Source organism: Hyperoodon ampullatus, assembly GCF_949752795.1.
Source record: "Hyperoodon ampullatus genome assembly, chromosome: 12".
Lineage (NCBI taxonomy): Eukaryota > Metazoa > Chordata > Mammalia > Artiodactyla > Ziphiidae > Hyperoodon > Hyperoodon ampullatus.
This window is the reverse complement of record NC_136925.1, coordinates 46,983,388-47,001,249: the sequence shown is the minus strand read 5'-3', so window position 1 is coordinate 47,001,249 and position 17,862 is coordinate 46,983,388. Positions and strand designations below refer to the sequence as shown.

The 17,862-nt window shown below is 34.0% G+C and overlaps 1 protein-coding gene across 2 annotated transcripts in view; it reads left to right on the top strand.

The window, feature by feature from the left end:
• GOPC (golgi associated PDZ and coiled-coil motif containing) overlaps positions 1-14,846 on the top strand; it is a gene marked incomplete at its 5' end in the record, with an annotated part of 38,867 nt that extends 24,021 nt beyond the window's left edge. The window contains 7 exons of one of the 2 annotated variants that reach the window (XM_079716593.1): positions 810-833; positions 4,442-4,617; positions 5,608-5,773; positions 8,143-8,238; positions 9,376-9,540; positions 11,741-11,921; positions 14,652-14,846. In XM_079716593.1, coding sequence (XP_079572719.1) covers positions 810-833; positions 4,442-4,617; positions 5,608-5,773; positions 8,143-8,238; positions 9,376-9,540; positions 11,741-11,921; positions 14,652-14,782 — 939 coding nt within the window. In that variant the 3' untranslated portion in view covers positions 14,783-14,846. The remainder of the gene's footprint in view (positions 1-809; positions 834-4,441; positions 4,618-5,607; positions 5,774-8,142; positions 8,239-9,375; positions 9,541-11,740; positions 11,922-14,651) is intronic. The other variant, XM_079716594.1, reaches the window with a different exon arrangement.
• Between the last annotated feature and the right edge of the window lie 3,016 nt (positions 14,847-17,862).

Sequence of the window (17,862 nt, the reverse complement as noted above, 5' to 3'; positions counted from 1 at the left end):
GGTGGCACATTTTTTCTTTTGCTCTTAATATAAGTATTTTCCCTTTCACTGAGTGCTTTGTCATGTTTGCATAATGTTCATTGTATAAATGTTCTATAATTAACTATTGCCCTCTTAATCAATGTAGGTTGTTTAAATAGAATTTTTTTTAAGTCTCATTTCTGTTTAGCCTCATATGTATTGTGTACTATGTACCAGGCACTTTGTTAACTATAGGGGACACAGCAGTAAATAAGACAGATAAAGCTTGGGAGAGGCAGAAGATGAAATGATGTTGATGATGAGAGTAATACAGTTCAAAGTTTTACTCATTTTCAGTTAATTCTGTTTGATTGGTTAGTTTCTAATACGGATATGTTAGAATTTATTTAAATGAATATTTACATTCTCCTAAAGTCCTTTTAAATTCTGAAATTCTATAAATATAAATTATTAGTGTTATTTTATTTAACTGAAATGAGTCAGATTCATAACTGCTTCTTTGGAATGTTTGATACTAACATTGAGAAACAATGTACATTTTCACTAGAAAAGAATTCACCTGACATTTTAACATTAGATTTGAAACATGGTGCTCTAGTGGAAAGGCACTGAACCAGGTGTGTTAACTAATTTGGATAAAACAAACATTTTTAATCTAATCCTGTGCAGTTACTATTGCTTATGGATTTGCACATATATTTGTTCTAATGAACTTTACCCAAGTGATATTCAACATATGGGAATTTTCCTTGTAATGATTGTACCACTAAGTAAATTCATTTGTTTGATGTTTTTCTAATTACAAAACTTTTTTCTTATATCTCAAGTCTGTCCCCTCTGTGGAGGAGCTGGTAAGTATGCCATTTCCGTTTTGCTTTAATATGTTACGCTGAAATGTTCTTAGCGCTTTATTTGCATAGTACACGTTGTCACTTTGTATGTATTTGAAAGTGATATTAATGATGGTAATTTTTTAATGTGCCAATATGTGAAGAGTTCAGTGAGTAGCCCATTGCTCTTTTCTCACCTTGTGCTGTTAAAAGATTTTTCTTTTGTTTGTGATTTGTTGCCATTATTTGCAGAACCCATCAGTGTTTGACAACTTCTGAGCTTTGTAACTTGCTCATATGCTACTTCAAAAGAACAATTGGTTTTCCTTATGCAGGCCTAGCTCTTTCCTCCTTTTCTGTTTGAATTTATTCCCAGAGAACGAATGTGCATGTTGGTTTCTTATTTATCCACTGCATGTGTTATAACTTTTCATCAGTCTTGAGAATAATTGTGTGGCCTTTGAAACAATTGAATTTTGAAACCTTTTATTAGAATTTATTTTGGAAAATAACAATATATAAATTCTTAATATTTTTCCCACTACCTCAACCTAATCAGGTTCTAAGTTGTCATATGACATTTCTTCTTTGGAAATATACTGTTTGGATATTGGAATACAAAATTAACTTCTTTGTTGTTACCTAATGATGAACAGGTTAACTAAAACAAAAAGGTTTTTTCCTTTAAATCTAAAAGGGCTTCCCTGGTGGCGCAGTGGTTGAGGGTCCGCCTGCCGATGCAGGGGACACGGGTTTGTGCCCCAGTCCGGGAAGATCCCACATGCCGCGGAGCGGCTAGGCCCGTGAGCCATGGCCGCCGAGCCTGCGCGTCCAGAGCCTGTGCTCCGCAAGGGGAGAGGCCACAACAGTGAGAGGCCCGCGTACAGAAAAAAAAAAAAAAAAAAAAAAAAAAAACCTAAAAGTGATTAACTTCAGTGTTCGTAGTCCTATTCTTGCTTGCATCTGTTAATTTCAGGTCTGCAAGTTTGTCAGATTCATTAGGGGTTTAAATCATTAAAGCAAAGTAGTGTCTTAATATGTTTCTCAGATTTCATAAATATTATATAAATAGCTCATTAAAGTGATTGTAAGTAGATAATCCTCAACATAAAATTTATTTAGCCCATAAAGAAAAAATTCTTGGTCTTCTAGGAACTCTTTTTATGAAACAAACAGCATTAACCTCAGTAAATGTCATAAAAAAAGATTTTTGTTCATGTTGTCCAAACTGTGGTTTCTTTTGGAACTGATACCTGCCCTTTTAGGAAAGAGATTCTGAAGTAAATTGAGATGTTAAGAATTCCAAAGTTGTTGTAAAAAGAGGATTCTAGATTATTAGTTCTTCAGATTAAAAAAAAAAAAATCTAGGGACTTCCCTGGTGTTCCAGTGGTTAAGATTCCGTGCTTCCAGTGCAGGGGGCATGGGTTCAATCCCTGGTCGGGGCACTGAGATCCCACAGGCTGTGGGGTGCAGCCAAAAAATGTAAAATAAAATAATTTTTAAAAAAATCTACAAATTGTGTTCTAATGGTTATATTTGGTTTTTTACAGAAGTTGAAAAAGTGTGCTAATTAATCTTCCTTTTGTTTATCACATATATAATGACAGATCTTTTAATCAAGGAAGTGATAAATATATTCAACATTTGGTAGTTATCATTCATTTTAGTTTGTATTTTTTTGTTATTGTTTTTATGATTGTGGTACTCACTGCCTTGTATTTGAGTATATCATATATTGGTATTTAAATATGTCATATATTGATATGCTGTTGTCAAAACAGTAGATCAAAGCAGACACTGAAATTACTACCAAATACATTCCATTAATTGTTAAAAGTTTGCTTACATTTGTTTCTCAGCTTAATAGTCACGATAAAAAGGGAAATAATTATAATAATCACTACTCATACATTAGGAACAATATCATTTGCCATTCACTCAAGAGAAACATTCTTCTTGTGCTGAGATGTAAATCTTTATTTAAATCTCCTGAAGGGGACATGGTGTAGTGAACAGTGTCATCCACATCTCATCAATAAATATAACTGCATTTTCACAGGATTTATAGATTCTGTAAATTAGTGAGTCAGTGAAAGCAGTTCTCTAAGTCAGTAAAAACACTTCCACTCAAACTTGGGGTGGTTCTCTTGATCCAAAAATAACACTTAAAAGATCTTTCAGGACCCTTGTCCAACTCTCAGAAGGGTTTTATTTTGCCACACAGTCTGTGTGTGTGTGTTTGAATTTGACTCCCTTTAGTCAGGATTTTGTACCTTCTGTTTTCCCCTCCACTTTGTCTTGTACCTGCCTATCTGTTCTGTGCTTGAATTCCAAAGGTATTTACATTTGTAACCCTTGATGTATAGGTACACTGTACTTTACACTTTGAAGGTATATTGAAAATTATTTCTCTCACATTTGAGCTGGTGATAAAAATTTGATGGCAAAGATCTTAAAGTTATATTCTCTGGCTAACACCTATAAATTCATATATATGGGTTATCTACCAAGTGGAGCATAGGATGGCATCCTTTTTTGAGAGTAAAAATGGATATCCATCCAATCTCATAGTAGGCAAGTGAGGCCAGTATTTTTCCTCAGAAAACAGTTCTTCAGTCACTTTAACATATGGACAAATAGATGATCCAGATCCCAAAGTTCAGTGATAATCTATACCATAGATATATATACATAGATCCTATACTATAGATATCTATGCTATAGATATTTTTTACCATAAGCTATATTTTTTTAATTGAAGTATAGTTGATTTACAATGTGCTAATTTCTGCTGTACAGCAAAGTGACTCAGTTATACACACATATATCTTCTTTTTTTATATTCTTTTCCATTATGGTTTATCCCAGGAGATTGGATATAGTTCCCTGTGCTCTACAGTAGGACCTTGTTGTTTATCCATCCTGTACATGATAGTTTGCACCTACTAACCCCAAACTCCCATTCCATCCCTCTCCCTCCCTCCCACTTGGTGACCACAAGTCTGTTCTCTGTATAGACATTTTTTAATGTGTAAATATTTTAATGCAGTTGTTACCAGCATTTCTCCATGACCATAAAATGTTTTAAAAGAATTGGAATATCTGTTCTAATTTAAGCATTGTCAGTTTCTTATAATGCTGTAAGATAAATTGGTCATAGAATGTATCTCTGTGTCACTGAATGGCTTTGACCTGTTTATAGAATTGCTGCATTAAAGTTCATTAAATGTTTGGGCACAACCACCAGAGTGATTACTTTGGTCTAGTTTTAAAGTCATTTTTAGGAAGTAGGGAGTAGATTTAATTATCCATTGAAGCCGTTACTATTAGTATGTGATAACATGAGCTTAGAGAAGGCTACTAATCTTAGTATCCTCAGGATCAAGGTGCCCCAAGCCATGTTATTATCTTACCTAGAAGTGGTTCCAACACCTTCTGGTACTAGTTAAAAAAAACTGGATCCAAATCTTTGTGTTCCATTTTATAGAAATGAAGTGGTAATTTTTATCATATGCTTTCATTGTTGGTATCATAGATTGTGTGCTTTTGTGTATTTTAAGGAACATGGTCTATTGCTAAAGAGTCTTAAAAATATATTTATTGCATTATTTTTTTTTAATTGCAATAGGAAAGAGAGCTTGAAGCAAACAAAAAAGAGAAAATGAAGGAAGCTCAACTTGAAGCTGAAGTGAAGTTGCTGAGAAAAGAGAATGAAGCCCTTCGTAGACATATAGCTGTTCTCCAGGCTGAAGTTTATGGGGCAAGACTAGCTGCCAAGTACTTGGATAAGGAACTGGCAGGAAGGTGCGTGGAAAATGGGTACCCCTGTGCTCTTAGGTGACCAACTGCATAGTTAAAGAGGTTGACTCTTATCTCTTTTGGTAAATGAAATATTAATCTTTGTCCTAAGAGTGATTTTATCATTGACTGTAGCTTACTGTTAACTTAATATTGATAGCATTACATGTTGCAGATTTATTTAGCCATACTAAATAAGTATTTCTGGTTTACACACACACACTGCTAGTAAATTACTGTGAAATGCTAACAACTCTTAGAGCTGCACTTTTTACCATTTCCTGCCTTGACACCGTAACAGATGATGTTCCCATGTACGGCAGGACTTCCGTAAGAATACTTTCCGTGATCATTGAAACCCAGTCTTTCTTGCCCCTCAAAAACATGTTGGAATGACAGTGATTTTATCATAATAATACAGAGTTCTGCTTGCATTAATTTTTTATGGTAAATTATTCACAAACTTTAGTGATTCATTATTATTACTAAGTAATTTTCTGCTTATTGTTCTAATGTCATATTAAGGACTGATGTGGAACAAATAAAAATAATTTATATCATCTTGAAGTGCACATTTTCTAATAATTTTACCACATTTAAAGAAATAATCATTTTGTAAAAAGATACTGTCATTGGAAAAAATGTTTTGTACAGTTAGCCTCACCTAAAGACTAGTGTGATTGCATGCAAGACATGAAACATGTTAATTGACATTAGTCTCATAAATTGTTTCTAAGATGTATATGAATTAAGTATGTGACTAAAGAAGGTCTCAGTCATCCTTTTTTTTTAAACTGCTTTTCCCTTGAAGACACCTGTCTCTTTCAGAATTTTCATGTCTCTAAATCTGAGACACATCAGGAGGTTCCTGAGTATTAGTTTTATTACTGAATTAGATTTATGCAAAAACTACTTGTGTTCAGTAATTCTTCTGAATTCTTTCTATAGTATGTATAATGAAAAACTAACTGAATTAATTCTTTTCCCAATATGAAGGGTCCAACAAATACAATTACTAGGACGAGATATGAAGGGACCTGCTCATGATAAGCTTTGGAACCAGTTGGAAGCTGAAATACATTTGCATCGTCACAAAACTGTTATCAGAGCCTGTAGAGGGCGTAATGACCTGAAGCGACCAATGCATGCACCACCAGGCCATGTATGTTTGCTTCGCTGCTGTTTCTCACTCAGCCTTGCCCTTTCTTTAATCACAAGTCCTTTGCATTTAAAAAAATTCTACTAGTGTTTAAAACCTTTATTTAGAAGTGAATTAAACTTATTTAAAATAGGTACATATTTAAAGTTTCAGCAACCCATATAGCTCTTTACAGATTTACTAATGCCCGAAAATGATATTTCTGAAGACAGTGAACTATTGCTAGCAAATGCATGTTGCTTTGGCTCATATTTCAGAATTTTCCTGAATCTTGATTAGGCATGTTTACAAATATTTTAAGCTAAGCAGAGAGTGTGTGATCCTATTGATAAATTGGCAAATTATTTTTGGATAGTTCTTTACAGGGGGACTTTTAGTAACTAGATTTATTTGTAGTTTCTGAACTAACATTTATAACAGTTTGGTCTTGCATTAAGATGGAATTTGAGATCTGTGTCCAACTATCTGCTTCTGTAGCCACCACCGTACAGGAGGTTTTCTTTCTACCTGGATAAAAATTTATTAAATTTCACTACAACAGCAGCCTAATGATAGAAACCTTAATATAATAAAATCATATCTAACTCCTACCCAGTGGATCACATATCTTAGTATCACATAAAGCCTGACCTTGAATAGTAAAATTATTTGTTGCCTCTGAAAAGATTACTGCAAGAAAAATTGATATGTACGTCTAGTTGGTGGGAGAGGAGTGGCGATTGCAATAAGCACTTATGCCATTGTCTTCTTTGGGACACTGTTGGTCCCCATTAACTTCTAGGCAGTGGCCAGATCATAAATGTTATTTTATGCTAAATAAAGGAATTTGAACCTTAACCTGATAATCATGAGGTTTTTCAATAAAATAGTGGACTAATAAGATTTAATATTTGTTTGACAATTACTTTGGTATAGTGAAGAGGATATATTGGAAGAGGGCCTAATTGAAGTCGGAGAGTTACATTTAGAAAGATAATAAAATAAGGAGAAAGTGGTTAGAGGAAGAACAGGTTTGAGAGAAGTACAGTCAAGAGGATTTGGTGACTAACTGCTTTTGGTTAAGTAGGTAAGTGAGAAGGAAGTGTGGATTTTTGGTTTGGGAAACAGTGAGATGGCATGCATTGATAAAGCAAATAGAGGGAAAGGAAGATATTGGCAGAAAGATGATATCAGTTTTAGACATGTAGTGTTTGAGGTGCCAGTGGGACGGCCAAGTTATATCCAATTAGACATATGGCTCTGGAATTATAGAGAGAATTCTGAGTTGAAGATTATTAGGTAAATCATCCTCTGAACCATGGAATTGATTAAGTCACCCAGGGGAAATATATAGAAAGTAAAAAGATGGAAGGAGACTTTTATGGAGTGAGGGACGGAAATGGATCACCAAAGGAAGGAGCCTGAGGTGGAGCTGTCAGATATAGGCCATCTAGGAAAGTACTAGTATAATAGACACCAAAGAAAAGAGAAGGTTTCAAGGAGGGGATAGTGAACAGTATCAACTTTCTGCAAGGTTCAGAAGGGCAGTGACTAACAAACGTATTCATTGGAAGTAGCCACATTCGTTACCAGTGACTGTAGAGAAGACAGTTTCATTGGAGCAAGTGGGGGCAAAACCCTAATTATGGTGGTTGGAGTACTGAATGTAGGAGGCAAGGAAGTAACTACAGTTAGGATTAACTGTGTGTGCCAGTTCAGGAAAGATGAGGGAGGATAGTAGGTAAAGAAGATAGTGGGTGATTGAAGGGTTTTTATCTGTGTTGTTTTGTGTTTGTACATGGTCAGTATTTTAAAGCTGGATGAGACCTGTAGTTTTTTCATGTGCTGAATTAGGGAAGGAGCTTTTAGAGAGAGGGAAAGAGTAAAGGTACCAGAAAAAGAATTATTAATGGAACAAGGTCCTTTAGTTAAGAGGTAGACTCCAGAACGCAAAGAAATGAAAAAGTAATTAATGATCCAGTTGGCATTATGTTTTTCAGTTCTACAATCAGTTAAAGTGGATATAGATCTTTAAGGTATTTTTCCAGTTAAGATAAAGGTACCTCCTTTCATTTTTTGAAGATATTTGTTTATCAGTTCCTGGCAGTGATTTCTTTTGTAATGTCCTACAATTTAAAAAGAGATGTACCAGATGTATTAAAGAAGTTAATAAGAGCGTGAGAAAATCATCTGTATTTCACCATGTTAACAGAAGAACTATTTTTGCTTTCCCATTTTATCTATTTATTAATTAGTTTCTTAACACTATACTGTGTATCCATTACAGGCAACTAATAAAGATTCCTAAAAGCAAGTTATAATAGTATGGGTTTATTCTATATGGTATATTATTTAAGTAGTACTAATTTTTCTTCTTTTTTTCCTTCAATAAGGATCAAGACTCTTTAAAGAAAAGCCAAGGTGTTGGTCCAATTAGAAAAGTTCTCCTCCTTAAGGAAGATCATGAAGGCCTTGGCATTTCAATTACAGTAAGAAGTAGTGCTTCCAGTCTTCTTTTCTACAGTTGTCTAGTATAATCATCCTCCTTTGTTGGACATCATTGGGAAATAAAGTATTCTGAATATATCTTCTAAATAACTAAATTTATCCCCATGGGTAACAACACACACACAATTATGATTAAAAGCTACAAGGTGAAATGTACCAAATATTGCATTTCATCAACTTTGTGTTGCATATTTTTTCACATTTTAACATCTGTGAAATTGAGATTCATCTTATAATTATTTTTGTGGAACATAAAATAATGATTTGTCTTACCGTTCATGGTGACTCAGATTTGATAAAATCTAATAGTGCTGCGGACTACTAATACATAAAATATTTTTATTTATTTATTTATTTATTTATTTACGAGAATAGCTAATTGTTTTTTTTTTTTTGGTTTTTTAGGGTTCTTTTTTTTTTTTTTTTGGCTCTAGAATGCGTTTTAAAAAGCACATGTAGGGCTTCCCTGGTGGCGCAGTGGTTGAGAGTCCGCCTGCCGATGCAGGGGACACGGGTTTGTGCCCTGGTCCGGGAAGATCCCACATGCCGCAGAGCGGCTGGGCCCGTGAGCCATGGCCGCTGGGCCTGAGCGTCCGGAGCCTGTGCTCCACAACGGGAGAGGCCACAACAGTGAGAGGCCCGCGTACCGCAAAAAAAAAAATAAATAAATAAAAAGCACATGTAGGGCTTCCCTGGTGGCGCAGTGGTTGAGAGTCTGCCTGCTGATGCAGGGGACACAGGATCATGCCCTGGTCTGGGAGGATCCCACGTGCCGTGGAGTGGCTGGGCCTGTGAGCTATGGCCGCTGAGCCTGCGCATCTGGAGCCTGTGCTCCTCAACGGGAGAGGCCACAGCAGTGAGAGGCCTGCGTGCTGCAAAAAAAAAAAAAAAGAAAAAGAAAAAGCACATGTATATTATTAATTGTTTTATTTAGAAATAACTTTGATACTCATAATAATTTGATTTACCATTACCTAAATATAATAGCAAATAGGATTTCACTCAGTATTTATAATAAGAGATAGTACAGGTGCTTACTGAAATGTTTTTAGGAAAATACCAGTAGAATAGTCTGTGACTATACAAAGGTAAACTAATTTACTGCTTTTTTCGGTTAGGGTGGAAAGGAACATGGTGTTCCAATCCTCATTTCTGAGATCCACCCAGGGCAACCTGCTGATAGATGTGGAGGGCTGCATGTTGGAGATGCTATTCTGGCTGTTAATGGAGTTAACCTAAGGGACACAAAGCATAAAGAAGCTGTAACCATTCTTTCCCAGCAGGTAAGTTCCCCTTATGTAACTAAAACTGGATCTGTTGATTGTTCCTTTTTGAATCTGTTGAATATTTTATACTTCCCTAGGAGGTTTCTCAAGTAGTAAAGTGTATATATATATATATATATATATATATATATATATATAGTTTCCTATTACAGAAGACATATATATATATATATATATATATATATATAGTTTCCTATTACAGAAGACATTCAGCCAGATTTACTGAAAAAGATTTGCTCTTCTTCACAGCTGTATAGTTTTGAGCAAGTTACTTAAGTCCTTTATGCTGCAGTGTCCTCATCTGAGAGCTGTAAGGATTAAGTATGCTAATACATATAAAGTGTTCAGAACAGGACTTGGCTCTTAGAAGGCAAAACATTATTCATGACTAAAACGCTATACAAATATGAAGTACTATAGAAAAAACAATGTTAGAAGTGGATTGATTTTACAGTCATAAATATTAGCACTCAAGGGTCCTTAGAAATCATTTAGCCCAACCCCCTTATTTAAAATGAGTGAACTAAGGTTCTTAGAAATTAAATGATTTGCTTAAGGTTGCAGAATATATAAAGAGTTGAGAGTCATATCCAGGAGTCATATTTGTTATCCAGAGTACTTACAATGTTTTTTTGTTTTGTTTTATTTTGTTTTTTTCCTTCAAGAATAAGGTTGAGGGAATTAGAGAGGTGTTGGTTAGTACATTGAGATATTTGTTGGATCATCAGCGTAGTATGCCAGGGTAGAATTGAATCTCAGAGTTGCAAGTGAATTTATAGCTCATTTAGTTCAACTTTACATGATGCATAAATATCTACAATATCACTAATTAAATAATTGTATTAAAGGGAGGATTTGTTGCTGATAAAACAGTCCATTTCATTGTTGTACGTTGCTGATTTTTAGAAAGCTCTTCCTCATATTAAGCGCAAAATCTGTTTCTTCATGACAACTACCCACAGACCGGATTCTGTCATCTAGAGAACTTTACTGAAGACCACTGCATTTACCATCTCCCCCAAAATGGTATTTTTAAAGCATTGCCTGATGAGGGAGATCTAAGAATGCAGTGCTAGTCTCTTTAAGTTGGTGTTTTCTCAGCCCAACTTGGCTGTCATCCAGTAGCATAAGAGTGAGATGAACAGCAGCTGTGGTAAAGGAGATGTAAACAGGCAGTGCATGAGATGCAGTTCATGAGATACAAAGTTGTATGGAAACACTAAGCGCATGTTAAAATTCTGAAGTATAACCTTAAACTGCTGGGAAAGAGGAGCAGCAGAGACTAACTTAGTGAGTAGCAATAAAAAAAAAAAAAAGGCATGCTTTCTTTTGAGCAAAGACAGGCTATAATTTTCAGAGAATTATAAATACCAGACTTGGGTATAGTGATTGTAGTCTCTTATTAAATGACAGTTGTAGCTTGTAATTTTTTTAACATGAAATAATCTGTAACTTTTTACCTGAACATAAAGTTGTTATTAAAGAATTACAATATAAATACTACACATTTAGTCTAGTATAGTAGAAAAAGCAAGGACTTTGGAGTCAAATTTCTGTTTTTCTGTTTTACTTGTTCATCTTATTGAGAGAGTTACCTGCTCTCTCCAGGACTAACTCAGGTTTCTCATTCATGTACAAGGGACTATAATAGTGTTATTCTGAGGATTGAAAGATAATAATTTTGTACAATAAATACAGTAATTACTATTACTACTGAACAGAATACCTTAACACTTTGGCACTGGGTGAAAGTTAAGGAAAGGCTCAAGACCTATTGAGTAAGAAACAAGAAATCATTGTGTAGAGGTTTCTTGAATTAGAGAAAAGTTTGTGTGGTACCCTTAGGTGCAACTTTAATATCTGACTATTTAGATGGATTTGCTGAATTGCTATTATGGAAAGTATAAAATGGCAAAATGACTTTTAAACTGAACATTTGTTCCAAAATTCTGTAAATTGCATAAACATCCTTTTTTATTTTAGGTCTGTTAACAAAAATATTTTGATCAGTAGAAAAATCTATAATATTAAAAGGAAATTACTTTTACCTCTTGAGATTCTAAAATTTCATTATTTGTTGTCTTGAAAGGAGATACATCTGAGGTCCAACTACTACTTCTCACTGCAAAGAATTTGGAAATCTTTTAAAATGATAATTACAGTAACTTGGTTTCCTCATTTTCTTTCCCCATTTTAGAGAGGAGAGATTGAATTTGAAGTAGTTTATGTGGCTCCTGAAGTGGATTCTGATGATGAAAATGTGGAATATGAAGATGAGAGTGGACATCGTTACCGTTTGTACCTTGATGAGTTAGAGGGAAGTAGTAATCCTGGTGCTAGTTGCAAAGACACAAGTGGGGAAATCAAAGGGTTACAAGGTAAAAATTACTCTAAAAGTTATAATTAATGTATTTATTATTAATAAACTTTAAAAATATAAAAGCCTTAGCTGTTCTTTAGTAACACTGTTTTAATGATGGGGAAACCATCATTAACAAAATAGATAGCTTTCCCTTGCTAAATTATAGTTTTATTGTACACCAGTAACTATGCCAAAATTTTATTTACATGTAAGTTGTTCTGGAGTCATCTTGGACAAGTACGTGACCAATTACTAAACTATAACTGATCCTTGAAAGATAAATAAAATTCAAGTTTTCTAGACTCTGAAACAAAGACCAACATGCCTTTTAGAGTAGATAAATCTTAATGTCATCTTGCTGTTTTAATGTGCATTCTTCTCTCATAATGCAATGATTTTACAGGCTAAATATGAATAAGTGATTAGACTGTTATCTTATGGTTGTTATTAATAGAATAGGGTATGTGATCTTGAGGATTTTTGGTTTAGTTCCTTTGCTATCATTTATACATATTTTAAAGAAAAATTCTAGCACTTTCTTTTACCTGGAGCAGTGGTTCTTAAATTGTGATACATGGATCTTTGGGGGACCCTGAGACCTTTCAAGGGGTTCTTGAGGTCAAAACTTTTCATAATAATACTAAGGCATTGTTTGTCTTTTTTTGCTGTGTTGATATTTGCACTGATGGTACAAAAGCAATGGGGGTAAAACTATTGATAGTTTAGTGCAAGTCAAAGCAGTAGCACCACTTTACTAGTGATCACTGTGTTCTTCCTTGCCATCCACTCAGAATGAAAAAGAAGAAGAAGAAAATGCCAGTTTCTCTTAAGAATATCCTTGATGAAATAGTAAAAACTGCTAATTTTATTAAATCTTGAGTATATGACTTTTTAATACTCTGTGTGATGAAATGGGAAGTATGCATTGTATTACTGAGTGTATGCTGAACAAAGATGCTGGTCTTGAGGAAAAGTACTTAAATGATTAATTTGCTAGCTGAACTAGTCATTTTTTTCATGGATGACAACATGACAATTTTTACTTGAGAGAATGACTGACAAATTATGGTTGTTCAGACTATTTGGCAGCCATTTTCTTTAAAATGAACAAAGTGAATCCATCACTTCAAAGAGAACAACTGACTATTTATTGCCAGTGATAAAACGTGAGCTTTCAAGTGAAAATTAGAATTTTGTAAAACACGCATCAACCACCATGAGCTCAACAGCTTCCTGACACTTAAAGAACTTTTCTAATAAGATTGGTGGTGGTATTAACGAATGTGATTTTTTTGATACAGTAAAACGAAGTGTGTCAGCTTTTGCAATTGCTACGTAACTCAGTGATCTAATATTTTTCAAATGACCAGTGCGTGATGTTACTAAATCCTGCATGGGTAAAAGAGCCATTCAAAGTGCAAGATAGACAAATGATTTTAATGTAGCAGAGTGTGAAAGTTCATTGATATGGTTTTAGATTCTATACTGTAAAATTTTGGTATATGATCAAAGAAGAATATTGACAGTTATCTGAAAAAGCTAAGTTACTCTTCCCTCTTCTAACTATATATCTGTGTGAGGGTGAACTTTCTTCATATACTTGTAACTCATTGAGTAGAAGCAAATATGAGAATCCAGCTATCTGCTGTAAAGCCAGACATTAAGGATATTTGCAAAATTGTAAAATAATGATATTCTTCTGACTAAATTTTTTGGAAAGTAGAATTATTTCCACTAAACAAATATGTTATTTATGTTAACATTTATGGAGTTTATCATATTTAATAAAGTGGTAATTTTTTTTTAGATTTCTCAGTTTTAATCACTAATATGGTAAACCTCAGTACCTCACATAACATTAATAACCCACATGAACAAAAGCTCTTTGCAATTCTCAGTACTTATTAAGAGTGTAAAGGCATCCTGAGACCAAAAAGTTTGAGAACTTCTGGCATATAGTTTTATAGTGAACTGATGAACTGTTGCCCTTTTGGTAAATCTATATGTTGTGAATTATCTATACAAAGACAGCAGTAGCTGTCTCCCCAGTGTCGTTCTCCCCGTGCATCTTGAACAAAACGATTGTGGCACCATGTCAAAACCTTGCACTGTTGAGCTGCTTTTCCTTTGCTTTTGTTGTCTTTCACCCTTTCTTCTATTTTCTGACAGGATTAGAGGTCTTGTCCCTTTCTTTTTGCAGCTGAGGCTAAAAGGTTCTCTATCACCTGTGTAAATTGCAAACCACTTAAAATGTGACTCAAATATGTGTACTATTTGTAGATTAACCAAAATTAGTTTTAAATTTTATCTGGACATTGGACAAATTAGATGTAATGATAAACTAGTATGTGCCTCAGTGAACTGAAGTTAAATAATATGAAAGCAAAATGTAAAAGAAAAATACACTTTACAGTTCAACAGGTATTTGTGTGAGTAGAACTTACTGAATTTTGGGATTGTGTGTATCAGTTCTAAGTTTCATAGAAAATTTGGTAGGAAATTTTATATAATTTTTAGATAGGTCCAATAGATAATATTAAAAAATCTGTACAGTGTTTGATATCTGCTATAAGAAGGAAGAATTCCTTTGTCAGAGATTGCTGACTTGATTAATCTAGGGTCCCATTATTTGCTCCATATTATTATTATTAATTACAGTGGGCATTCCTTTGTTATAGCTCAATAAAAGTATGACTTTTTTTTTTTTTTAACTAGAAAGTATCTGTTTTTTTTCTCTTTCTTTCAGGATTTAATAAGAAAGCAGTAACTGATGGACATGAAAATGGAGACCTAGGAACTTCAAGTGAAACTCCACTCGAAGATGGTGCTTCTAAATTAGATGATCTGCACAGTCTGTATCATAAAAAATCTTACTAAACTGACTATCTCCAGACAAGATTGTTAATCAGACTATTCTGAATTTGGGGCACTAGGGAAGACGGTGACAAAGACTGTACAAGATCAAGGGAGGCTGTTGCCTAAATGAAAGGCGGGTACCTCAGGGCTTCACATGAACAATTCTAAATGCATAAAACTCCCTATTTTCTCTGGTATACCATAATTAGCTATTGCATGTAAAGTAATTTTGATTTTCTTAATATTGTAAAGCACCAAAGCATGTGTTTCCCAAAAGGATAGTACTAGGCTCTTAAGTACTAAATGAAGCACTACTGTTTTATTTGATTCCTTTTCCATTTAGTAGAAGGACAGTGCTAACTGGAATTTTTTTAAGAAATAGCCTTTAAATATAAGAGAATAAATGAATTCGTATTGTATATTCCAGAATGTTAAGTGTGGTGTTTCAAAGGACAGAACTTGAATTGCAGAAACGTAGGCTTGACTTAACTATTTTTTTAACTGAAAGAATGGTTTTAGTGTTTTCTTTTTTTTAATTTAATATGCTTCCTGATATCTAAATCAGTTCTTAATGATCATTTATTATGAGTTTGCTTTTCAGTGTTATTCATTCAGTACAAAATAGTTTTCTTTAAGCAATCCTTTATCAATCAGTGCTGCACTAGAAATAGTTTCAGAAAAGTTATTGTACATTGTACATTTTAGGTTTTTTAGAAGAAATGCAGATGAGTGTAAAATATCTGTTCTCAATTATGTTGATCTTGTGTGCATGGTATTGGAATATTACGTTATTAATGTTTAGTCACAAATGCTTTTTTTCTGGAATCCACAAAAGACAGTTTTATACATTTTGAGTTGTTCATAATGTTTGTCTTATGATAGTCCTGGCACTTAAAGATACATCTTTTCTGTCAGTAAAAGCTCAAATTTATTACCATATCAATGAGATACATTCCAAAGCAGTTTTCTCTGAAAGTACCTAACTGATTTGCCAATCATCCAAAAAGCTGAGGCACTGGAGGGTAAGATAAGGTGAACATGTTTTGATATGGTAATTGTTTTGGTTGGCTTTTCTTGTTTGTGTTTGTTTGACTAAAGTGCTTTTCATATGCAAACTAGATTTGCTACTTTGCTTATCCCAGGAATAAGCATGGAGTGCCTGCTCTCTACTGTTCCGAAGGCCACTGTACTGGGCAGGGGAAAGTGAAAACATTGCATTTAAAGAGATGATAGTTTTGCCAGTCTCATTGTTTTAAAGGACATACGTTGAAGGGAATATTGATTGGGAGAAGGCTTTTAGAGTATTATCAGTATCTCTTTCTAATATTCAAATGTTATGTGATATAAAACATGTTCTTTTATCTTTCCTAGATGCACTGTATATTTGTTCATAGGTAAATCTATAAAATGTATATACTTTATTTGGTGGTTTTGCTATTTATAAACTTTATGTTTTAACTGTTGCTCATTTATGGTTTGTTTTGGGTGGTTTTGTTCATCTGTATATCACCCTGTTAATTTGTAATAGAAATGCACTTCATAGTATATATGGTTACTGATATTAAAATACCTTGTAGCATAGCGTTGCCTCTAAGCAGAAGCTAGTATTTAATTGTATAATTGAATAAGCAAGCTACATGTTATTGTTTGCTCCTGGCAGGCTAGGCCTCTTAAAAGAAAAAAAGTCTTCTCCTTATGCATCCCCTACTCTAACACATGCCCCCATGCATGACATGAGATCTGCAAACTGGATTTTAGCCAGTGTATTTATTCATTTAGTCAAAAAAATTTCCATTGTCACGTATCTGAAAACTTTTTGTTTTGACTTGAAACCATGTTATCTTACCTTTTTAAAACACAGCCTGGGATGGGATGGCCATGGCAGTTTTTCAGAGAGTATCCTTCATCTACTAAGACTGATTCCTTAGGAAATATTAGCTAACACCTTTTGATTTTCAAGAACTAATATGTCTATAAAGGGTTTTTTTTTTAGAGCCTTGAATTGGCATTTCTATGAGGACGCCGTGTAATATGAAGAATTGTATGAGATGGTTGTGATACAAACTTTCTTGGGCTGGTAAGCAGAATGAAAAATTTCCCAGGTAGTTTAAAATTGCAAAGGTCAGTTCCCATTTCATTCCTGCCTCACCTTGGTTTTGCAGGCCTATGTGAGAGCACTGTTGCTCAGATGCTACTATGAGATTCCCATCAGGTGTTTAGAAAGTACTCAGTTAAAAGTTCATTTTAGAATATGTAGTCTTTGGGGGATGAACTAAGAATTACAGACTTTTCCCAAAGGACTGAATGAGAAAGTTTTTATGTTTTCACATTTACAGGAAAGAAACTCATAACGAGTTTCAAGGACAAAACCAAACAGATAAGGAGAGAACTGTTGCAAAGCCATTACAATTAAAAAGGAAAAAGAAGAATATACATATGCACACACAAACAGAATAGCTGAGAAAAATTTTCAAGAGTGTGAGGGTTGTATGTATGTGTGTATATATTTACATTTAACTTCTAAAATTCTAAGTGTCTGTTGTGAATATGATGGCAGACAACATTTGGGTTATGAGACTTAAAATAGATTGAAAAGAGATGATAATTTTTTGATCCTTGGTAATATAACTGAATGGTTTTAGCTGAACAGTTGTCAGAAGTTAGCCCAGCTTGTCATTGGTGCTGGTTCTGTTCCCTCCACCGTGGACTTATTTTGTTTTCATGTTTAGAAACAATATATTGATTTCATGTGTAAGTTGCACATTTCTGACATCCTTATTACGTAATCACTATCCCACCTATCCAGTCTTCCACATAGGGTCCGCCTCAAATCTATAGGATTTTTGACAAATGTATTATATCTAGTTGTGATGAATTTAGTATTTTTTTATTAGCCTGTAAATAAAGATGGCCTCTCCTACATTAAAATGGTATTAACTGCATTAAAAAAATAAACATTTTGCAATTCTTTCATGTTATATATTTTACTTATTATTTATTTCTAGTAGCTTCTGTTATTTGTACCAGCAAGTCATAAAGTCCATGCAAAGGCTGAATCTAGTTACTATGGTGGAACAGGTTTTTTTTAGTAGGAATTAACT